Source organism: Ptychodera flava, chromosome 14 (assembly GCF_041260155.1).
Source record: "Ptychodera flava strain L36383 chromosome 14, AS_Pfla_20210202, whole genome shotgun sequence".
Lineage (NCBI taxonomy): Eukaryota > Metazoa > Hemichordata > Enteropneusta > Ptychoderidae > Ptychodera > Ptychodera flava.
Genome location: NC_091941.1, coordinates 37,384,463 through 37,410,738, shown reverse-complemented (window position 1 = coordinate 37,410,738; position 26,276 = coordinate 37,384,463). Strand labels below are relative to the sequence as shown.

At 36.3% G+C, this 26,276-nt stretch overlaps 1 protein-coding gene across 1 annotated transcript; it reads right to left on the bottom strand.

Annotated features, from left to right (window-relative positions):
* Positions 1-681: 681 nt before the first annotated feature.
* Positions 682-25,560, bottom strand: LOC139150365 (estrogen-related receptor gamma-like). Its single transcript, XM_070722676.1, has 7 exons — positions 25,385-25,560; positions 17,286-17,689; positions 9,169-9,285; positions 5,377-5,484; positions 4,873-5,040; positions 4,009-4,278; positions 682-2,393 (listed from the first exon to the last, which is right to left on the bottom strand). The coding sequence occupies exons 2-7, from the start codon at positions 17,671-17,673 to the stop codon at positions 2,116-2,118; spliced, it is 1,329 nt and encodes a 442-aa protein (XP_070578777.1). The 5' UTR covers positions 17,674-17,689; positions 25,385-25,560; the 3' UTR covers positions 682-2,115.
* Between the last annotated feature and the right edge of the window lie 716 nt (positions 25,561-26,276).

Genomic DNA, 26,276 nt, shown 5'->3' with positions numbered 1-26,276 from the left:
GATTCTGCGTTCCGAACTTGCTAGCGTAGATGGAGAATTCACCGATCGTTGGCTAGCGAACGCAGTGGGAGAAGAAATATTGTTCCAATCGAAGTCAGACCAATTATGACAAATGTCACAAGTATTGGACCGATTACAAGCGCGGCAAAGATGACACTTATCGTGCCGATCGAGGTTCGACATTTCATGTCCGCAAACACCCTCACGTCGGACTTGCAAGCTCATGACGTAAATAATAACGAGAAAGCTGGCCGACGAAACGAAAAGAAAAAAACGAGAATGGCGATTGGGAAAAACGATACGCCTGATAACCCAAAAGGCGGGAAAGGCACCAATCGCCGGAAAGATAAACAAGAACAAAGTCTTCAAAGAAGAACAAAGGCGATGTAAAGAACACAAAAAACGGCACAACAATAGTGAAGATACACTTAGCTGTCTAGTGAGTTCCCGAAAAAAACACCGAAAAGCGATCTAGAGTGGATAAAATCCAAGCGGTAGCGAGAGCTTCTTCAATACACGTCCAAGTGTAATGAGCGCAGAGAAAAAACTGGTGTATCGTGGGTAATTATTCATAGACCAAGGGGGGTGTTAGGCGAGATTTAAAGATCTTATCTGCGGTTAGAGAGCAGTTAGAGAAGAAGTCCTATAAGTACAAACAGGTAGGTAATTGGTGACAGAAATAACAATTCTGTGAGTGTTCCTTTACTGACAATATTGTCATCTTTTTTTTCACAATTATAACAATCACTGGTGCTCTAATCCTCTGAGTGTATTCAAATATTCATTTATGCTGAGTCATTCTTTATCAAAAGGCAGCTCAACAAACTCCCTGACATGAAATCTGCAGTGCAATTGAAAGTATCACCCTCCAGGGTCAAAGGTTAAAGGTTGCAGAAAGACCAAATATTAGACTGCCTTGAGGCCTGCAATTAAGGTGTAAGTTTCTGATTTAATGTAAAACAAAAAATATAAATATACATCTGTTATATTTGTATATATGTTTCTACTATATTCTGTGTGATGAATTTGTTTTGAAAATCCTCAATTTTCAATTTTGAAATATCTAAATCGATCATTTTTCATTAAAAACATTTCTGAATTCAATAGTTATACAAATTTGATGCGATCAGGCATGCTAGTCTGTCCTATTATCTGATGGTCACACTTTTGACGAGGTCTCACTCAGGCACTCATAAGTAGATCAACCTTTTTTTTCTGATACTGTAAAACTGTTGTACTGTAAAATAATTGTTTACTTTGAGTTAAGAGCAAACATAAAACTCTCACTTGGCACCTGATGAATTCTGAGCTAACAGAAGGGATGCAAAAAAATACAAAAAACTTTGCCAGCTCTCTGTACAAATTTTATTGCAGGGGATATCCTTTGGTACCTAATGTTGTTTCTGGAAGTGAAATTCTGCTATAAAAAAACCCATAGAATTCTTAAATATTAAACAGGTTCAATTTATCCTATACTCAGACCTTATGAATGACAAACTTTGGAGTCTACAACGGTCAAAATCAAGTACCGTATTGACTTCATTAGCTCATAATTTACATGCTTTTATATCATTATGATCCTGATTTCTAATTGGCTGTGCAAGCAAGTCAACCTGTTACAGTTTCATCCAATTACAATGCTCAGAGGATTTCAATCTGTCATTTGTTAGTTCCAAACTATAATTTATCTACATTAAACACTCTTCTTTTTTCATATTAAATGTTGTGTCTTTTTTTCACTTAAATATTATCCATTATGGTAATTGACTTTTTTTATTAACCTGAGAAAGGTCAGCAGAATGGCACAATCTATTGAGGTTTGGATGTGTGTATTTTGATGACTGTACAAATTAAAAGATGAATGACAAAAATTTGATAGAAGAAAATTGGTATCTTACACTATAAAATTACCAGTTTTTATTTCCATGTCTTCTGTGAGACAATACCCCCCTGAGAGTGAAGAAACACACACGCAAAAAAACACCAGCCACAATATCTTGGCTTTTCAAAAAACTACATACCCTGTGTGTTGATTCCATGGTCACTGTTAGATGAAGAAATATTCAATAGTAAAAAAAAATAATTTTGTTGGGTGGCCTTTTAGGTTCTATGTCACTACCGCTTTTCTGTGAACTGCACTGTCTCTTTTTCCATTTTGGCAACTATCATCTCTTTTATCAGCTGTTGCAGTGGTATATCCTTGTGTTCCATCATCTTACTAAGGTGTTGCATGGTGGCAGAGCTGATTTGCCGAACCAGAGGTAGAGTCATGAGTAGATGGCTTACCCGTCGTTTCTCACCCATGTGCTGGGTGTTGATGTGGTCATGCAGAGCATCGAAAAACTTGTCCTGCAATTTTTCCACAGATGCGGCATCTTCAAGGTGCATAATATCTATGTGGAATGATGAAGAGTAAGTCTTATTAATAAAGTATATCTATAAAATCTCACAAAGATTAACCCTTTCACCACCATGGTTTGTCCCAAATCCATTGTTTTCTATGGTAAAGTTGGACCTGTACACAGGGAACAGGGGGTGAAAGGGTTAAAGGGCCAGTAGCTGTAACTTCTGATGATTTTTTTCGTTATTTTTGTTTTGTATGTCAACAGGCAGCTTTTGCTCTACTCCCCAAAAGCCTCTTGAAACACCAGCTAGCCAGCTGGTCAAAACAGCATGTATACATTTAAAGTTCACTGTTATTGTTTACAATATTTAGTCTACACTAAAATTTACTTTCTGAAAGCCCTGATATAGGGAAATCTGACCATGTACAGTATACAGTCATTATTTGTATGATAATCATGAGACAAGCAATTTGCTGAACCTTCCAAAATTGTTTTTTCTCCCTTTAGCAAACATGCTGCAAGATTTCCAGTTGAAATTTGTACATTGACAAGCCTTGGTAATATCCTTCAACCCATGTCTGGGATTTCCTCTTTATACCTTTGATGTTTTTTTATACACTATTGAAGATGTTAAACCAAGGTGCTTTCAAGGAATGGAAATTGTCGCACCATATAATTTGAATGGAGACGCAGACAAAAAATCCCATAATATTATATAGGGCTCAGCTCTTGGTGTCGCGCCAGGCGTTGAGATTAAAAATGTTATTTGTATCGATTCATGATTGGTAATCATAAAGGATAAAATAGAATTAATTGTTACTTTCTATATACGTTTGTACAAGTATGACCGGTTTACCCTCTGATGACAGTTCACGTACACGATGTCAGACCCTGTAGGTATAGATTTTCTGTTATGTGTAAAAAAGTTTGACATAAATTTGCAATTTTTACCATGATTACTATCTATTGTGTTTAACAAGGGATGTATTGTGCCATCATTAAGTTTGCAATAGTAACTGTATTGCCCAACTTCCGATATTGTAAGCTGAAAACCAGCGTTACTTCTAAAAACGGGTAAATTTTGGATAAATTTTGCACATACTTATTGACACAGAGGCTAATCTTTCTAAGATTCAATCCCAGCATTCTTTGCGAATATTCTCGTTCATATGCACGACAGTTTTCTCTCTCCTTTTAATTTTTAGGCGTGATAAGAAATTTTGTATCAGCGACAGGGTGGATAATAATAATTACTCGCTAATAAAAAAGATATATTTTATTAATGACATGTTATAAAATAATAGAGAGCACGTTTCGAATTTGTTTATTTACGAGCACTCGAAAAAAAACATGGCGGCGCGCACAAAAGAAGAGTACACTTCCTTTCGCATAGTATATTATGAATACGCGCATGCGTAGTCAGTAAGCCGCTGGCGCGACTATTATACCATAATAGGTAAAGTCAACTGTTAACACTTGGTCTGAATATCCCCCATCCCCCTCTCCCTCTCTCCCTCCCCAAAAACACACAGACAAATAATGCTGCATACGAGACTTGTCTGCCCAGTTATATCTCTAACATGTAAAACGGCTTGTATTTCATTACACAGGTTGGCGTTGTTATTGGAAGCTGTTCTCCCTTTCTCTCTCTCTCTCTACATACCTGCATTGCAAAGAATCAAAGCCTTCATCAAAACAAACTCTTCCTGGTTGATTTGAATTGTCTTAAGCTTCTCCGTCAACTTCAATGTCAGTTCATTCAAAAGATCTAGCCGTACGGCTTTCCCGTCGCTAGTATCCATGACAAAGTCATCTGAGAAGACTAGTTTATTCTGGTGGGGAACTGAGCGATAGGCTAATCCAAACACTAAAATCTCATTCCATGCACTCTGCAGAAGTGTCATCTGGTCATTTAGGGCCAGTGTTGAGAAATCTGAAAAATGCAGCGAGAAATAATATAAGTACACTGTCTCCATTTGTAGAACAACAGTATACCTGCTCTGTAGTGAACTATTCAGTTTTCAGTGATCCTCAAATAATGTTGGGCAATATAGGTCTGCTTAAAAAAACCCTACAACCACAATATGTCACCAAACTATCTTAGGATACAATTAACAGACATGATAAACCCTTTAACATTCTAGATGTACTTTGTGCCATAATGCCAAACTTCCACTGCAGTGCTGAAATTTTTAAGTGTCACTGTCATAGCACCCTCTAGAGGTGGAAGTAGAATTATGCAGCTATGCTACAAAATTGCTCATAACAATTCTCATTTGACAGTAACACTAATAGAGCGCCCTCTAGAGGGAAAAGCTAATCACAATATTCAATCTTATCATAGATCGTCTACAGTACACAGTGAATTTACATTAATTCAGAATGTAAGGTTTCTCATTATCAAGGACTTTGGATGCAAAAGCACACTGGTTACAAAATAGTACTTGAGGAAATCAACAAATGAAAGTTAAAATTCCACAGACAAGGAGATACTGGTTGTGGAAGAGTGGTATATACAGGAACTAACCTGGTATTTGTTTTGCCCATCCTATCATGTGGACCAGTTCCAGATTGGCTAAATTTGCAAGGATTGCCCAGACTTTAACCTCTTCATCTTCAATGTTCTGTACCTCTTCTGTCATCGCATACACTTTGTCTGGCTCTATTGCTATCAGATGACTGATGAGGGTGTTCTCTGTGGGTCAACAATACAGTACAGAGAATTACAAGTTAGACTTGTAGCACGGACGATATCACGTAATACTACAAATGAAGTGAATGTATTTGTGCTCTCTCTCTCTCTCTCTCCCTCTCTCTCTCTCTCTCTCTCTCTCTCTCTCTCTCTCTCTCTCTCTCAAGCTTTGATAACTGTACCATATGATCATGTGTTGAGATATATTGCAATAATTCCCCAAAGCTAAAAGGCTGGATGCAACGTAGCAACCTAGGTTTATTTGAAGTTGTACTAGAACACAATTCAATATTTCCCGAAGGGTATATATCTACCAGTGGGCTCTGGGATGCCAGTTACCTTTTGCCTCTTTCTTCACAGCTACATGGACTTCAAGCTCTGAATTATCTATTCTCCTCTTTGTGTGGTATTTTTGTCTTCCACCTCGTACTCGGTCAAGCCTTACTCCTTTAAAATAAAGACACAATATAATAGTCATTTATCACTTATAGTGCTACATACCAGAGACTTTGCACTCACAGTCACATCCAAAATTGTTCTATAACATGTAACCTTACAACTAGCTTAACACAACATCTAAATCTTACACAGTAAGCATACTGGGCAATCACACAGAGTCCTTATACTCTACATGTATTTGAAAAAAAAACAACCATTTACAACCATTCATTTTGATTGTATGACACTTTGTAATTATTTTAACATAACATTTTGGCCCAATCTTCAATAATTTCATACTACCTTCAGTATTTGATAACAGTTGGACTCACAATTGACAAATCAATGGATTGGTAAAAGGGGAAGAGCTTTGCCGGAAGAAAGCTCCATCCAAAAAAAAGCAATTACATATTATGATATACCATGACGTGTTTACTGGGCTTCCTCTTAACACCCACACTCCTTTGTTGAATATTAATATCAGACTTTCCAGGTCATCAAACTGACAGTACTAAAAGCTGAGTGGGTGTAATCGAATAACATTTACATAGAATGGCATTCATACATGTAGGTAGGAATCTCAGGGCAATTTAAAACAGAATTCACAAAATCTATAATTCAAACAATTTACGATTTGTCTAAGTTCCTTTTTTTTTCAATTTTAAAACCAACCTTTTCTTTCTTATATCATGTTTATACATGTAAACTAACATGGGACACATTTTGCCAATATTACACTATTATTTTACAATTTTATTTTAACTAAGGCTGTCATTGTGTCAGTTTTAACTATAAAAATGCAACAGTTTAGAACTGACCTTGACCTTACAAATACTCCTATGGTAAGAGTTTATTGTATCCACTTACTTATTTTGTTATATAATGAAGAAATGAAGGAATGTTTCAACTTCCATGGAAAAACTGTGTACTGTATATATCTTTTTGTTTGAATTCTGGGAAATACATGCTCTAAAATTCTGAATGCTCTGTTTACATGAATCAGTCAATATTTCCTTTCTAGATTCTTACACATGTTTGAATTCTGGGAAGCTGAGCTTCATGGCTCGAAAAGTGGAATGGCCTATTTACATAAATTGCCAGTCAATGTTGGCTTTCTAGAATTGTCAAATGCTAAATCTGCCGATCCAATATTGAAGCACTATTATATCAATGCAACGTAGATGTGTTCAGACACAAGACATAGTAGAATCTATCAAAATTATATTACTAAAAAAACAGACAAATATATTGATTTTGTACAAATTATGCAGGGATTGATGTCCATATTATAAGCATTTTTGCCAATACCAGTGTGATACTATGCTAACCGACATATTTTTGTTCAGTTGCCTATATTATATTGCAAGAGGTAAGTGGGCATCTCAAGACCCATATGAGCATATATAAGGAACATTCTCAGTTTTCATTCTGGGAATCTTCTCCACTTATGGCAAGAGATAGTTCAAATTTTAATGTGCCGACACAAAGCCTTCAATTTCAGTTACCCTATATGGCATGTTGACCAGGTTTCATTTCAGCTATCAGCAGTAGAGCGCAATTGAACTACATGTATTTCCAAGTTGGGAGTGGGCGAGTTCTCCAAATTAATATGGTCAGTTATTTCTATCTCTTTGAGGTTTGTTAAGGTCTTATTCTTTTAAGAAGTCTTTTAACAAATACAGTAGGTCTAGTTTTTCCCATTGTACATCATATACATAAAGCAGTTAGTTGTTCTTGGCCCCAGATAAAAGCATTCTTAATTACTTAAATTTATCAATCTCAAATTCTAGTAACTCATAAATATTACAAAACCACAACTCAATTTTATTGATAAGAACGCCTATTTCTATACTATGAAGCTGCTGTAAGGCCTAGCTTCCACATATTTGATATTAAAGAAGGGTTTGCATGTAACAATATATAGATAAAATGATATTTAAATAATTATCAGTATAGAAATAGCATAAAGTCTGAATTTGAAAAGCATTTGATATGAAAAAATATAATTCACTTTGTTGAGTCTCTGTGGCAAACACAGGCATCAGCCGTTGGGCAGTTTAAGAAAACACTACTGACCATATAAACTATACAAAGATTGACACAGATCATTCTTCTTTCACAGTTATGAAAAAATCTGTCAATCATTGACTTTAGGGACCATGGATAATTAAAACACATGCACGCTAAGGGGCAACGTCAAAAGTTCAATGAAGGATAAAAAACTTAATTCTTTTAGTTTGGGGGTGGGGGGGTTTTGACCTAAAAAAGTTTCTATCCTTCAAATCGATTTAAGGTAAAAATTGCCAGGGGAATGAATATTTTGAAAAAATAGAGCAGAAATGCACATTTTCGTGTTGAAGCCAGCGGAGGGAGTTGTTTTAACAAGTGTATAGCTGCACCTGGCCTAGTTAGTGTAAACAATGCAGGCTGTTGGCTTCTGCTGCACCATAAACGGTAGTTTCTCTACAGTCTATGGTTGCACTCAGAATTTATAATTGTATTTTGCCACATTTCTGGTGCATGTGTAGTCCGCCTGAATGGAGCAGTGTGAACTGAGTTGTTACAACCACCAGGACAGTTGAGATATTTTTTATCATCCTCCGGAAGGAGAAACCTGGACTTTATTGTTGTTGTTCTTGTTCATTCACTGATAAACTTCAAGTTTGTTGTTAGTATGTTGTATTTACATTGGATGAACACACAGTTAAGTGTGTTCCCAATCTTAAGCCCCACTAGCTTTATTATTTTTATGATTTTACTTTCAAACTAAAATAAGTTGGTGACAATGTAGTCATTTAGGTATGTGTACACACTTATTATTAACTACCTGCCGGGGCTATATATGCAATTTTGAACAAGATAAAGATTACACTGCGATTAAATGTTTGCCCAAACATTAAATCACAGCCCCATGCAGAAAAGCTAAAACCCTTTATACTATGCATATGTGCACTGAAATCTTCATATAAACTGCACATAGTCCAAATTGTAATGCATAGGGGTGAATTTTTTCAATTATGACATTGTATGTTCTGATTCCTTTTTAATATTACCAATTTTTGAAAATGCCAGGAAATCAAAATGACCGTTAAAATTTTAACTCACATGTCAAATGTTTCTGAAAGGAATGGTTTCCTAATGCAGTAAAAGTTCATATCTCTTCAGAGGGTAGATTTCAGAAAGGAGAGAATAGGTAGATAATTTGAGGTCAACAAATTTCAAAAGTTACAGCTAGTGGGGCCTTAACGATGCATTACTTTATTTCACTCCTAAATTGACTGATCCTTAGCTTCGCTTTACATAGAAAGAGCCTGGCAACAGGTTCAATATAAGTCAATTAAGTTTCTAGGGGGGGTGGGGGGGGTTTGGGGGGAAACTAAGGGAATTAAGTTTTTTATCCTACATTGAACTTTTGACGTCGCCCCTAAGTGAAACTACCTGTATTTCAGTTAAAACACCCCCCAATAAAAGAAATTAAAGTGCAAAACTATAACAATGAAACTGTGATTTGAACTTCCTTTAGGCATGATAAAGTGCAAAATAGGTTGTAAAACATGTGTTTTAATTATCAATGGATCTCTAAGTTACAAATTATATTTTGCCCAAATTTCTAGAAAGATGCAGCTTAGTTTTGTTTACTGCATGCAGCAGGAGTTTAAACGACTGTCAGAGGTACTGACACATGTATCTTACCTTCTTTAAGCATTCCCATTTGCAGACACTTCCGATACCTGCATGCTTGGCAAGATTTCCGCCGCCTTTTCGTTATATCACATTCATTCACAGCTGGACATATATATTGAATGTTTCCTGAAGAGAAAATGGATAAAAATAGGTACAGAAATGCTGAGGAGTATATTATGTACTTTTTTATGGATATATTTAACAGAAATGTATTTTAAAACAAGTGAACTTCTAAACATGATAAACCTGCTGTAAGCATGGATCTCATATCAAAGAAAATATCACAATACTATTCTTTTATACAATCATGCTTTCTTTATCATGACCAAATACTCACACTACACTACACTACACTACACTACACTACACTACACTACACTACACTACACTACACTACACTACACTACACTACACTACACTACACTACAGGAAATTTTGAAATTTCCCTGAAAAGAGGGAAAACCTGTAGACTGCTTTGTATAACTGGATTGTTGTCTAAGCCAGCCTTCTCCCTAATGTATATACACAACTTGGCAAATCTGTGGAGGGACATAAACACAAAATTGGTCAGCCAAGCTTTGGACCACTGTACATTTGCAAGTTGCAATGAAAAAAGGTTGCCATAGAAAAGGCAGACGCAATGGCTTTTGTTAATTCAATGAAGTTTTGTTTTTGTTTGTTTGTTTTTTGTTTGTGATATGTGCCACAATAGCCATCATTAATAATTGCTCTCACTAACCAAACCTAGTAGTATAGGCACAACTTTATCGTCTAATAAATCATTTATTCAATTAAAAATAGGGTTACAGGGCATTCCATTTTTTATGGGGTGAAATTGCAGTATTTGAGCAAGAAAACAATACACACAGATATGCATCTTGTTTCTTTTCAGACACAAATTCTCTTAAGAGGCCAGAGACACTAATTAAAACATACATGACAAACATAACTCATGGAATTTGACCTTGATCAACTTTATCATCAGACAATACAATCATGATTTCAACTTCTCCCAAACACAATACCTTGCTGAAAATAGATGATTGGAAGTTGAAACTGCTGACATGGTCTTTGAATATTAACAACAAAATTCAACGGTGATTGATTATCATGCCAATGCACAGTTTCCATGACATCACCATGGCATACAGTTTGTGCAACTTTGCACATAGTGATGGAAATCAAAGCAAACCAACGCCCCTCCTAAATGCAAGGAGTTTTGTTTGACGTGCAATCGTTTTAGTTATTCAGAGACCCTGATGGTAGCAAGAGCTGGCCAGCATCATCTGACATTTTCATCAAAGGCGATGTGTAACTGCAATTTTACCAAAGTAACTAGTTGCTGTAACATTTACCTACGTGTATAAACCACCAGTGGCATGTGGGATGGACAGTGGGTAAATTTATCGTTTTATAAGAAAAAAATTTGGAAAAGGTCAACTGACAACTTATGTCCTTTATGAAACCTGTGCACACATACAATACATACCACAAAGTGTTTTGTGGATGCCACATTCCAATGATGATACAAGGATATATAGATGATGTAATAATGCACTATAATGTGGCATGATGTAGTATGTAAGACGTATACAGACACTCAATAGAGAAACAACATAACCAGTACTAGTACAATTGATGAAAGATGATTGTTTACTTAGATGCACATTAAAAATGTTTACCATTTTGCTTTGTTTAAACAGTCAGGTATATTGTACGTAACAGGAGACAGCTAGTGCATTCACTTTTCCAGACCACAGAATTTGACTAGAAGGATTACTAGTCTGGGTCAAAATAAAGTACATTTCCTGTCATGTGACTCCTGAAGAAGGGGCAGGGCAGTCACCCCAAACTCTTTAACTTCTTATTTTTGTTTTTGCTTGCCATGACCAAATTATACGGGTGAAGTTAAGCATTTTCTGTTACTTAAAGAAGAAATTATCCTATCTGAATGTATGGAGACTTAGAAAAGATCAGTGAACTGATTTAAAGGTTACCGGACGGTGCTCAACAAAAGATACTTCCAACAGTTAAAAGAGAGAAATTCAGACTGCTTCATCATGAATGGAAAGGGTTATTGATGGATTAGTATCCTCCATCATACATTATCAATGATGTCTGACTTTGTAGTCACCTTACTTGACCTAGTCATTCACTTATACTGGTACCTGTGGCCATGCAACAATACAGGGTGCGTTCATGTATACTGCTGGGCTGCTGATTGGCTTATTTGCTGGACATCACTGATCATTTTCAACTCTCAATACCAACGCTGATGGCAGAAAAAGTTTTCACAAAAATGCACCATAAACTGTTTCTAGGGCTAATGATTCAAGAATTCCCCCATATTCTCTTTCTCAGCTTTGTGTAAACAATTGGAGAAAATGTAACATCTACTGCAGTTGTAGAAGTACTGTATGTGATAGTGTATACATGTATTAAACAAACAAGACCTTGTGCGAAAGTTGAATACCAGGGGGGCATATTGATGCTCAATAAAACCAGTCTTCTTCTTCATATGGCTTCTGCATTGTTAAACTGACATCTTAACATGAATAATTATATTTACCTATGATATCTATGATGCTGCTAATATAAATGTATATCATGCCCTTAGAAACTGTATCTATGGGACTGATATTCGAACATATAATTTTTAATGAAGATACAGTTTGTGTGGAGTCATCTTGTAACTCAAACAGAAACTTAACTTTTCACTGTTGCTTTTTGTGAATAGTATAAAAAATTGGATTTTTTCCACAGATACAACAGTCACACAGAGATTGGTTGCCATTTAAGAGCCAAAACAACAATATATTTGTGGTGATTTGGATTTTTTGAAAGCAATAGTTTGCATGATAACCTTTGACTTTTAGTCTTCACTGTGAAAGACAATGGTTCCCTTGAACATACTGTAGAATGGGCAGTTTCAAACTTCGATTTTTGAGGTCTATGTTAACCTATATCTGCAGATTCAACAATTAAATCTATCAATATATTGACATTGAAAAGGTGCAAATATTGTGCCGTAGGCTTGCAAATGTATGGATTTCTGTAGACTTGGAAATCACTACAAATGCCAAACCTTAGGCCTGTGAACGAATGCATTTTATCCTTCTTTACTTTGGAAAATGAAATCAATTTTAATCCAACAACAGAGGTTTTTCTATGAAGTATTGATCTCGAAGGATATAGACTGCTTTGTTGTCCAACTGAAATAATAAAATATGAATGCTTCCATTCTACTATTAAAGAAATTCATAGTCATGGATTGCCATGAAAAAGGTTGTTGACCTCATGCGATACGAAAGGTTGTGTAAATGCTTGTAAATGTCACCTCAACCTAAATAGTAAAGATGAATTATCTATAACAGAATATGGGCAAAGGATACTGATCTGATATCGATACAAATATATGGTTAAATAACAGTGTTTTTTCCAGGTTTCTCTCACGATAGGAAATGTCCCCTCAAATTGAAAATGGGAGGAGGATTTGGTATTGAGTGAGGGGACCATAATAAATTATGCAAATAAAGTTATGCAAATTACGATGTTTCAAGGTATCAGTAAATTAAGGTTATAGTGTAGATGAAATATATGTAGTTAAACAGTCTCAAGTTTCTTTCTCTTTTCATTTAGTAGATATTTAAACATATTAGAAACTTTCACAAATCATATTGCATTGATATATATAAGTTCAAACATACTTTTATAATCTAGAGGCAAACCCTAGTTGACAATTTTGCATATTAATCTTCATGTGCATTGAATCTGCTGAACATCTCTCACACTTGAATTTAAACGATAAAATCGACAAAATTAGAATCAAAATATTAATCATGGTCGTAGTGACGTATCTGAACAATGCCTGCCATTAATTATCTTGGCTTATTTCTCTCTTATGTATTAAACTAGCGCTTTGACCATTGTTAATATTCATACATGCACCATAGCTGTATCACTGACATTCACAACCTTTCACCTACTACGTGTAGCTCAAAGGGTAAAAGTCACATGTACATGGAAGCCAAAAACAACTTTGGTTTCATCACTGTTTTCAGTCATAGTTTAGGAGAATAATCACATCCAACTATCCAAATTTACATTTCTAAGAAAAACCTATCAACTACGTGTACATAAAAACCTTCACTCTGCAGATAAACACGAAGTATGCAGTGATATACTGTAATGAAATGAGTGGGAATGCACTACTAACTGTCTACTCTATAGACAGTGAGTTAGACTCAAATATACTTACAAGAGGTGCCTGTACGCCTACATTTTTGATGAATTTCTATATTCTACATATATGCTCAACAAAGCTGGCTTAAATACTGTACTCAAGCAGCATAATGAATAGATGGCCACATAGATTGCATTTGGAACCATATTTTCTTCCAATGTATTTTATTAAAGCATGAGTGCAAATTTGAAATCTGTAAAAAACTGTGTTTATTACTAAAAATTAGCAATTTCTAGAAGTTAATTAGGATATGAGTATTTTCTACTATGCAAATAAATTTACAATATTGTATATTCATATGATTAAAGATATTGAGAACAAGACAGCTTTTATATGTAAATTGAAATAGAAATGGAAAAATTGGCAAAACTGTATTACACTATTCCTTAATTAGTCTACGCCTTATTGGGTATATTTGGTTGTTGAGTACTTGTAACACAAATGCTGTAAGCTGACTAGGTCAACTGGAGGTGATGTTTGAATCCTGAAAAGTAGGACAGTCTAGTTTGCATATCATCTGTACCAACCCAGGTCAAGGACAGTGGCAGTATAGGAAAGCAGCTATCGCTTACGCTGTGCTGGAAAACTAGTACGGTCAACGACCTGACTTCATGAAATATGTGATTTACAAATAAGGATCGGAAAAACCCCAGTTGCATAGATTTTCGGAAAATGGCAATACAATTTAAATGTAAATACAGTGTGTATGTTTCACTCTGCTGCCAGAACGAAATGATAATACATAAATTACATTCAAGGATCACTTAAACCGCACTATTGATGTACAGTATCTCTCTGTGACAGTCAATCACGCTCTGTATATCCTTTACATTCAATAAGTCCTGGATATCTTTTGTGTGGTTACTTTGTTCAAAGGAAAAAGGAACAGATGATACCCTTGGAAAATAACACCATTTATGTTGAGGTGGATGGAGACACATCACAAAGCCTGTTTTCACAAAAACATAATCTTGATGAACTCAGTAAGACCTATCTGCATTTAGTGTGACAAAACTGTAATGTTTTCTGATCAGTACCAGTTTGATAAACACTACAGACACTGTTTTCCCATTACTGTATGGATATTGAATGTACATCTACATGTGCCATATTACTGCGTGAATGATTAGAGTAAAATATTTTGAGGATTAAAATTGGATTTTCTGCACATCTTCAAAAAAGTGTTATGAACTCTTTACCCTGTGCCGGACAAATTATCAGTCGGAGAATTTCAGCAGAAGCTTATCTATTGGAATATTTCACGTTCCAAAATCACATGAATCATTATCATTTCAGGCTTTCATTATATCCAAACCCAAAAGTAGCTGGGACACAATTTACTGAATACCTGTGTGTGTATGTGTCTGTGTGTCTGTGTGTCTGTAATTGTGTATGCCTGACCAGCTTGAAGTAGGGAACAGATGTTACATGCCTGGAAAACATTAAAAAACAGACAAACAGGTATTATGTAACTCACAGTTGGTTGGCTTTAAGTTCTTGATGTTTAATTGCAACTAAATATTAATATCATGAATTTTTATGTATTCAAATATTCATGTACACCAACATTATTCTAGGTACAAACATTGGTCACGACAATACTTGTTCCAAACATTTTGCACAACAATCCTATGCATGCAGCTTTCTTTCATAATTAAACACCAAAAAACATGCATGAACAATTTCTGTCCTGCAGCAATCTTTGAACTTGACCATTTGTCTTTTCATTTACTGCAGTTCCAGGTTAAAACACTGACTGAACATTAATCTATGCCTAATTGTTCACTTACATGAAGGAGGTTATAGCTAGGATAGTATGGAACCAACTTCACATTTAAAGGGGAAGTTCACCAAGGATGATTTTTACGTATGTTGTAGCTCTGTGGTCATTTACCCAGGAAAGCTATTTTCACCATTTATAACTCGCGCGATTTAAAAAAAAACGATAAAAATAGTACAGGAAGTTGCCCATGTAATTTGAATCATGGGAAAAAAGCTCCAAGCTTGGAGCTTGCATCCGACTTTAGGAGTTTAAATACATGAAGATATGCACTGCCAAAGGGGCCACTTTTTCACAAAAAATCCCTAAGCATGGGTCTATTTTTCATCCAAAAAAAAACCCTGCATGGTTCAATAAGAAAAGCAACTGCCTCATGCTTCAGTAAAACCTTCACACACAACAGAATAAAGGTGAGGCAAATCCCTAACAATCGGTCATATTTTTTGAATATACATACATGGGTTGATGTTTTTCGACTAGGGCGGTACACCCTGTATGAAAGTATCAGGAGTACTCCTCCAGGTGCCTATCAAACGACTGTGTTTCAATGTGATTGAGATCAATTGTCACTGCACACTGCAACGTGCCTACACAATGCTAAAGCTGGAATTTTCCATAATTTACAAAAAAGTTACAGTGCTTCCAGTTCTGCTTTCGAACTTCATTGTTATCAAATCATGAACATCAAATTGCACTAGTATCCATGGAGACTGAAATGCAACTTGGTTGTTGGCTGTTCTTTTTGATTTGTACACTCCACGTTATACAATATGTACGTCACCAAAGCCAAATGACAAGCGATATTTTGTCTTTTCCAAGGGAGTATTATGGCCAGAAACAACAGCAAATTCACAGGTCACTATACTGTGCACCTGGGACACCTCATATATGGGACGTCTTTGCTTGCTGTGTTTTGTGCGCAATTTCCGTGCAGTCAGTAACTTTTTCAGGGCAGAAAATGTTCCGAAATGCGCAATTTGTGCAATTGCGCAGTCGAGAGAAAATCCTGCAAACTGGTATCATACAGCCAACTTTTGACTGTACTGAATGCATCTGATATAATAGTATATCAGTGACCAACAGATCAATTACTGAAGGAGTCTGTAACTCCATGATGTGCTACATTCTTTACCTCCCCCTCTTTTAAGAGGTACCAAAGGCTTACATTTATGTAAGTACAGAAACTTATTTTTCATCAGAAGAGGAAATGTTTTACCCTGAATAATGGATAAATTTATAATGATTGACACTATGTCATTTTGTTATTACCAATAAATGCCAACAATGATATTATATATTTAATATGGACTTTGCTCACTAACTTTTGTCTCTGTATTCCATGTGCAATCCATGGGTAAAATAACTTGATCTGTACATGCAAGCTTTGATAAATATTATTTAGAGCCTCAATAAACAACTAACATTACCAGGATGCAGTCCCTATAAATACAGGAGGTATGGAGGCAAAGAAATATATCGTTATTTCACTCTCAGCTGAAAAACCTGCATGCTTCAATTGGTACCCTAGCATTTCTCTGTGGAAGGCAAGTCTCATTACCATAGAAAATGTGCCAAAGGAATAAATATTCAGACTCTTAAATTTTCCCGTACTTTTTTGATCTACCACTTCTGGGGATTCATTTTGAAGCTCATGGAGTCACTAAGTTTCCACTGACTTATTTTTTGCAAATCATCGAAAATTTTATCCCCCCCCTACAGAGTACCGTAGTTAACACAGAGATGGCAGCCATTTTGAATTTCAAGAATCAGTAAATATAAGGTAATTTGTTTCTATAGTACCAAATTTTCATGGTGACACCTGATTTAAAGTCAAGATTTCCAAAGGGAATGAATGGTTCCAAGTGTTCTGATGGATGCTTTGAGCAAAAGTTTAGATCTTTCAATTTTGAGACATGTACTACATTAGTTGATTTCTGCCAAACATTCCTGTAACACAGCTGTAGAGTAAAGCTGGCTAAACCATAGACAGTACAGAAACATGTTTCTCTACTGTCTATGGCTAAACATGAAGAATGGAAAGTTTACACATGTAGCATTTAGAGGAACAATGCACTACTCATCTATAGGAAGAGAATCTTTCACCTTGTACTGTTCTCTTGAAAAATGCCTTGCATGCTTCACATGACGCCACTCCGTAGTGATATCCCGATGCTATATCACCGCATACAAGACATAACCTTTGGTTATTCCTACTCCTGGAGCTACTTCCATGACCCGCATCCGCTGACTGAGATTCCGGCACTGAGCTCGTACACTGTTCATATAAATTTTGCTTTTGACTCTCCAATTGACAAAATGCTCCCTTTTCTGCGGTCACGGCCGCTTCAGGTGATCTTTGTCCTAAATTGTTCAGTTTCCTATCATTATTACTGTCCTGGGTATACTGAGAATCCGACACATTCGAGTCACTGGGAAAAGCTTCTGGAGATGATGGATACTCCACTTTGATGGATATATTGGCATTCGCCATGTTTATCACAGAGACCCTGAAAGAAGAAAGAAAAATTTCAATGTTCAGTCACTTTCGTGGGCTTGATTGTAATTTTCATTACCTAGCAACACATACATATTTTTAAACCATTGACCCCTAACACTCTTGTCAAGTTGTGGTTTAAAGGGCTAGTACCTGAAACTCTTGATGATTTTTTAAAATTATTTTTGTTTTTGATTTCAACCACAGTTTCTTGTTCAAAGCATGCAGAGACACTCAGTATTCAGCTTGTCAACTCAGCCTGTACATGTGTAGACTGCAATGTTGACAAGTGAATTCTGGTCTGGACTTAAAATTCAAATATAAACAATAACATTGCATTTTACCACAACTGGTGTTGCAACCTGCTTTGTTGAGTCGAACAAGAACCTAAGTCCTTCAATTTACATTCAAGACAAAAATGGTCCTAAAATCATCAAAAGTTATAGCTATACTGGTTCTTTACAAATGAAGTTTCTGTAAGATACAGCTGCTTATAAACTTAAAATATTATAGTTTTCATATTGTAACACAGTAGTTAATTATTTGTACATATTAAAGTACATCATTATAGACTATATTGTTGAGTCTATGGCCAATGTAAGAACTGAAGAATTTCAAACAAAAGATATGCCTGTTGCAGCCAATTACTGCATTATAATACATCAATTCCTTCATAATGTTTGAGTGAAATTCTCATACTTTGTGCACAGTTTAGGTGACACTACATATTATGGCACACAAAAAAAACTGTCAAATATGTATGAAGATTCATATAGTACTGTACCTACATCTTTCTTGCAATCTCGGTGATACTTTTGTAAATAGGTCAAGGTACTGTACTATTTACGGCTTTCCTAATCCAACATGCAAAGATGAGTGTAACAGTTGAAATGGAAGCTGAAAAGTATTTTCGAATCTAAACTTTCCGTGTTTGTTGTGTCACACTGGACAGACAATATTATGATCATAAATGACAGAGAATGTTACAATGATAGGGAAACAGTTAACTTTTTTGAGTTTTGGTTTAATCGGATGATTGTTAAACAGTCACCTTGAGGCATTTACAGAAAACTTTTATTCAAATTTTATGCAAAGTGAATAACACAGAGTGAAGTGTGAATTGTTTGAATAAATTATGTTTTTGGATAAAATATTATGCTAGCATTGAAATTCAACTTCAGCGAATAACATGATTACCACTGGTCTGTTTCAATGAAGTTTATCAATGAATATTTGAATGGCACCAAGTATGAATTCAGTTTCTTCAAGTCCAGTCAAGCTGCAAAACAAAATTGCTAATGATTCCAGGTAAATTGCACACCTTACCACTAAGTTGACCACATGTTGAACACATGCAAGCTTTCATACACACATTTGATAAACTTTAAACAGGATTTTGAGATGTGCATAAATAAACGATGGGGGCAGGTTTGTCTGCAAGAATGAGGTTAACCAGTAAACAGGCATGTCTGTGAACTCACAGGAGACGACCTATTTCAATATCACTGACCTCGAAAAGTCTATCCCAGCAGACAGTGAATTATTTAGCCGGTAGAGTGTATCACTACTTGACAAGATGGATTACAAACTACTGTTTTCAGCTGATTTCCATATACAGTACTTCCCCTGTAGCAAAGCTAAGCTGCCATTGGTCACTCTTTTTTGTCATGTGGAGGGCTGGATAACTTTTCTGGGAAAGCTCAGTTTATTTGTAAATGGATAGTAACTGGTGAGGAGCTGATTCCATTGGGATATAATCTTGTTTTGCCATCAGTCATAGTAATGTGATGGCTTAACAAGGTTGCAAGAGGCTGTAAATATGGACTGTCAAAAATTCGTCCAAGATAATTTTCATCAAAGCAAATGCATAATGAGCCTGTTATCTTATAGGTAGGATGAATAGTGTTTTTTAAAAAAAGGTTTACAGTTCAAATTTAGAACTGAATGGGATGGGATAGAGTTTCTATTCAAATTTTCACGTCAATAAAGTGACTGACGTCATAGATCTCAAAATGGCAAAGTGAAAGGCATTCTCTGTTTAAGTTGCAGTGGAAAGACCTGATAAACAAACATCAAGACTGGCAACAACCAATGAATTTATCAGCCCTCATATACATCTACTCTTACAAATCTCAGTCAATCATTTTAAGGCTGGAGAAGTGAAAAAACACACGTTTAAATGTATTGTTGGCTTCTTGAAAACTGGTATAACACTTGAATTACCTAGCAAATATGACAAACCTAATTGGCACTTTAATGATCATTTTAAATAGGTGACAAAGAGGACTAAAAGAAAAAAAAACAACACAGAATCAGCTTTTCTCCTATAAGTTTCCTTTTTGGTTTACTTCTAATTGCCTGGAGAACGTACAGACGGCACTTTCATCAAAACACAACAAGCCTTTAAAGACCTGGTTTCTTCACTTCAGTACATGATATTTTGATCCCAAATCAACACTTAACCCTGAAGTCATGGATAGAGCATTCAAATTAGTCGGGAAAAGCATGGATTTGAAGCATGACTCTCCGAAGCCTAACAACTGTTTCAAATTTTAAGGGAAGTCGACACAAATGCTACTACAATGTGTCATGCTGTAGTACAGTCATTGCATGCATGTGTGCAAAATTTCTGTGTTCATCTATAAGAATGCCACTGATGAAATAGTGATCTTTGGAATTGGGAATTTACAAATCAGTGGGTCATGAAAATGCAAACTTTTCCACGAAAGGCAGCCTTTATTATCAAGTCCCACACATGGGTGTAATGTCAAATACAGATCATTGGTATTTAAATGAAATGTCTAAAAATATGTTACAAAAGAGACAAAGCCACTGAGAAATCCTCAAATAACATACATAAATATATCAGATATCATAAAAACTTAAATTGTTATATGTAAATAGAAAATGTGAGCTAAAAATACCATGTTGAAAATGTACTGAATTGCTATGCCAACAGTACCAACAGTCTCACAGTGATAATAATGCTTATGATCATTACAAATCTCAGTCAAGTCAAGAAGGTGTTCAAAGCAGTTCAGTTACAGATCAGTGCAAAACATTAGCCACGCCTACATGTACCTACTGCAACAAAGCAACACAGATATAACCTGTTCCCATAAACACATGAGATGACCTATTTACATGTTTAATATGATAGTGTCTCCAGAATGACCTAAATAATCTATGATGGCAGACTGTAAAATGTTTGGACAGAAAAGAATTTGTTTCAGCGCTCAAAAAAAACAATAAATTGACTGGGCCTGTGGATAACATGTTGTGCATTTTTTTTAATTTACTGGTCAGATCAGATGATTTAACAGTTATAGCTTGAAATGATCAAAGTTACACACTGAACTATTTCAGGTACAATGCAACAAAGCTCAGCTCTAAACACATGGCCTAAAAGACCACCTGAAAAGCTAAAATATATTCTCCTAAGATAATCATCATTACCTGTAAACAAATTGGTCTAAATATTCAGAAATCCTAGAGATAAAAGATAAAAGACAGGGTGCTCGGCTGTAGATAGGAAATACATTATGATTAAAGGTCAATGCCCTTTTACAGAGGGATAAACCGTAAAATTCTGATAACAATTCTTATCTGAACCTTAAAATAAAATGTACCACCCAGTTTTCTGCTCACTTTAATATTCCTCAAACATGTATAGTGGACCTTCATGAATATTTTGTGATTGCACATGAATTATGTTAAGGTAAAGTTCATCAGCACAGTGGACCGACTGTGGCTACGACAAAGGTGAGGGGAATCACAAGGACCTGCTACATCTTTTTGCAAATATGTTACATAAATCACACTTATTTCCTTGTGGTTTTAGTTTTGCCTTATCTTCAATGACTAAGGTGAACTGTACATATACTATGTTCAGACAGGTAAAAATTGAAACGCTTCTGCAACACTATTTGTGATTTGTAAACACAGGGGATTAATAGTTTGAGTCCGCTTGCGTCCATACTCACAAAATTAAGCAATTGTTTTCGTGTTTAAGACGTCTTAATATGCACCCTCTCAAGTTCAAAAGGTGTGTATGGCCAAGCATACGGCATTGTAACAAGATGGATGAAATGAACGACGTCGTACTGGCTTGTCTTCTGTTTTTTTACCTGCTGCATATGAGGTCCAGACCGTGTTGTTGTCTTTTTAATGATCTGAATGCAGACCAAATGCCATCGTTAACCGAGTTAGCCCTTGCGTTTGATACGTTCAGAACTGTAATACAGGGAAAACGGCTCCACACATCACCTACACTATTTTTTCGTTCTCTGCGTTCATGTTTTATTTTGTGTGTTTGGCTGTTGGTGTAGATATAAGCTATGGCGAGACGTAGCCGTATTCTGGCTGTCGAAAGACAGTGTGATCCTTTGACGCTACGTTTCGAAACCAGTGTGGTTTCTTCCTCAGTCGTCGCTTTTTTGATATTTTCTCCCCTTGGATTTTTGTTGCACTGTTTGCGGCTTAATCATTGTTAGTGTTTTGTTCGTCCAGTAAGGAGGCTAGAATATTTATATTCGAGTCAGTTGATTGTGTTTCATTTTGTTCGGTCTTTTCTGTAAGATTGTGTACTTGTGCATTTATGAGCGTGTCGCCAATGTTGGATTTCTTTTGTATGTGATGATCAGTTTCATCGTGAATAAATTATTAAGTGTTTGGTCTTTTTCTATTTTCAATGTGTTCTTCGTGTTGCATAATTTGTTTTCACATTGATGTTCGATATTTCTTGTTGTGATAATCCTCATTCATTTATTAAATGTTTTGACTTTGTTGTTAAAGTCCTCTTCGTCGTTACATGTCCTCATGTACCTTAACGTTTCGCCTTTGATCAGGCCCTTGAAGGTTGATTTTTGGATGACATGAGTTTCTGTGTAAGAACTGGAATGTATCTGCTGGTTTTGTGTGCGTTCTAGTGTTCAGTATGTTTTCATTGTTGTATCGTTGACCTTTGTAAATGACTCGGTCAAGATATGTTATTTCATGTGAAGAACTTTCATATGAAAATTTGAAAGTAGGATGCATTTTTTTAATATAAATTCGTGGAGTTCGTGCTCCGTTCCAATGAAGATTAGGATAATATCGTCTCTGAATATACACCATAATGATATTTTTGTTGTGTGTTCACATATGATTTTCAGTTCTAATCCGTGAAACGTGATGTCGATCGGCAATCTCGGGTGACGATGGTGATCCCATTGCACACCAACATATTTGTTTGTACAATTCGTTGTTAAATTCGAATGTGTCGTTTTTCAGAATAATGTTTAGCATTGCTAACAGGTATTCTGTTGGTGTTTCTACTGGGATTGACAGATGGCCGATTACCGAGGATCTGAGACAGTTATTTGAAGAAAGGCATAGATATTCTGCCTCTGCCGCTCCGTCTGTTGGAGGACACCACGACATTGCACTTTTATATGATATCCGATATTTACGGCTACTAGACTATACAATATCGAAGTTAGATTGGCTTTGCTAGATATTGGCTTAGCTAGATCTATAAAGGGCTGAAATCTCCGATATACATCGGATACGCACGATTTGAATGAATCTAGTATCGTCTATATCGAAGCTAGAGTCAGTCCTTGGAAGTCGGGTTTGGCCAGAACTGTACGTAAGGTGGTGAAATCTCAGATATATATCGGATATTTATGCGCGATTTGAATGAATCTAGTATCGTCCATGGGGTTCTGTCATAGTATCGATATTACAGTCCCCAAATCGCTGGTAAATATCGGCGATTTCATAGTCGCGGCTTCCCATGGGACAACCGCAGTTCATTCTAGTATTGTCTATTATCGATATTAGTCCCGAAATTGTCGATATGTCATACTGCGATACTAGATAGTAAATATCCGATATTTAAAAATTGTGCAAAGTCGTGCCTTCATGGTCTGTTGCTGTCGACAACTTCTTTGTATTTTAGCTTCAGTGCCTTGAGCTTGCGGTGGCACTGGTCTGCTGTAAGGTTTAAACCTCTCTGTAGAGCCTTTTCTGCAATTTTTTTGTACACGAGGCTGTCGTTTCAGAGGCGTTTTAATGGCCTGTGTATGAACGGCATAGTAGACAGTGGCTGGGTATTTTGGAATTGTGTTACCTTATCATCAAACATGTGATATTTATTCTCCCTCAAGCAATCTAACTATCCATTAAGTTAGTGCAATTTGGGATATACGATGCATCACACTCAGCAGATCTAACTCAGAATCTGTGGTCAGAATTCAGCCTTAAAGTGACTATGATCTTACATTTACAAACCTCATGACTGCCTAGTGAATTTAAATGTCCACTTTTAAATTGATGGTACAAATTTGCTATCATCCTTACTACATAAAACGCAAAGTTTAATGACACTAAACTGGCCCAGTGTTTGAAGGATAATCTTTGCTACTCATATTGCAATATACTGACATTTCAAAATTTTGGAACACAGATAAAAGCATGCACGTATTCAGGGACAAATATTTTGAAAATATTATCATTGTCATAGTTACAGCTACTGCCCCTTTAATCTTATGCGGCCATCTTTGCCAGCCAGTCCCTTTCTCTGCATACATTACAGGTTTTAATGGCAACATGTTGATAATACATGTACTCTGATATACATGTTTGCATTCATATGGGTTACCTTCCTCACTAATATTTGTGAATCGGATGGCTCTCTTCTTGTTTACGTGGTACTGGCAATTGCACCGGTATTTTTATAAACAATAAGGATGGTAGCCTGCGGCCAGGAAAACACTTTCCTTGAAATGTTCTATCATGCAAGAAAGGTGGATGACCTTTTAAGCATGGTTGTACATACAACAACACAACAAATACGATGAACCATCACCATAATTTTGCGCCAACGCGGAGACTGGCCCTGATGAATCAATGCCTGTATAGGCTCGCGCCTACGCCATTGTTTATGAATCAACAGAATCTGTTGACCGGCAGTGACACCTTGTTAATTTATTCACGGGGTAACTGCTCCGAAAACCAACAAAAGACTCATGGCTTCAAATGTTCAGACATACGTCGGAAATATTAATAAAAAATACAGTTTCGATGTTCTGGCGGACCGAAAACTGATGTTGTTGCGGCCTTGTTTTTCTTTTTGCGGTGTACAGACTATTTCGTGAGAGGCTTCCATGTACTACGCAGGCAATGTATTTAACGCGCGAATATTTTTAGCATCCATCTTTGCCATCCAGTCTAATCGTTCACTTGTCTAACACTGACACTATGCCATATTATTAAATCGGAGGCTCTTCTATATGTATTAATTCTGTAAGCACTAGATGTTGTCCACATCTTTTCTAGCCTATAATGTTAAAGTGCCTGTCGCATAATATATAGTGATATTAATCACAATATGTGAATTGCTAATGACTTCCACACACAATTTACAAATTATGCAAGGGAGACACCCAAGAATATGTATCATTCACTTCATTGTATCAACATCAAAATACGTTACACTCGCTTGGATTTTTAAAAAAAACGGCTTATCGCAGCAAGGCAAGCCGGAAATTTCGTGACTGTGCAACGAAAACTTGTGTGAACAGCTAGTTCCATGCCTCATGCCGGTCTCGCTTGTTGTCTTTCTACTCATCGGCGGCACATTGTCATGGTACACGTACACAGTGCGTTGACTTCGACAGCATTTTGTCGATTGTGTGTATAGTCACCCAAAAACATTGAACCTTACCTGTGCTTCGAGACTGGGATCCCGAAAGGTAGTAGGAATCATAAATTTGGTAACACTACATACAGTAATGTCGTCGTACGCCCGATCAGATTCGCCACCCTGCGATCGACCAGTTACATACTCACACGCTTTGACCCACTGCTATGTGCAGTCCCAGATAGAGTGACAAAGCCACCAACAGCTGATTCGGGTCGGGCCAACGTCCTTTTCTGACTGGTCTCACATATTAAAAGGGGCGGGAAGCTCACTCTGCTCGATTTTACATTGTTAAATGGCCTTGTATAAAACTGTAAAATACCACTTTATAGTGTGGTTTACACTATTATGACAAAGTAAATGCGAATTTCACCGTTGAAGCGTAGAGGATAAAATTAAACATGCAAAGGTTCACTGACCTCCCCCGCATGAAAGTAGTATCTGCCGGCGCTTTCACTAACGCTCTTGGCCGTTGACGGAGTTGCGCTGTACGTCACATTCGTGAATATGATAGTGCCTGCCATGCCCACAATTCATGCTGCAATATGCTATAAAAATCGTTCAAAAGAAAGCTGGTCGAACACTGAGCACGGTGAAAATAAAAGACGTCTACAACTTACATTTTATCGGGACCAAATAATTAATTTTATTCGTGCTTTTTCTTCAAAGCGCGATTCGTGAATTATTGCCATATTTTCGATGCGTCCATAAATCACCTGTCAACGTTCTCCCCACACAATGCATGAAAGATATCCTATGTAAAAAAAATTGGGCGGGGTATTCAGAAGCCAGCATAGAACAGAGTTCGTTCTTCAGAGAGACTCGAACTCCTGCACGCTGATGACTCCTATATGACCCCTACCTTGACAATACACTGTATCTGTTTCAGTAGGAACTATTAATACAGTTGGTTTGT

What these genes read in the sequence shown, in the direction of transcription:
- LOC139150365 (XM_070722676.1), bottom strand. Translation starts at nt 17,673, where the DNA reads ATGGCGAATGCCAATATATCCATCAAAGTGGAGTATCCATCATCTCCA. An exon ending in ATGGGCAAAACAAATACCAG is followed by an intron (nt 4,279 to 4,872) that starts GTTAGTTCCTGT and finishes TGCATTTTTCAG; the next exon opens with ATTTCTCAACACTGGCCCTA. An exon ending in TTTGATTCTTTGCAATGCAG is followed by an intron (nt 2,394 to 4,008) that starts GTATGTAGAGAG and finishes CATTCCACATAG; the next exon opens with ATATTATGCACCTTGAAGAT.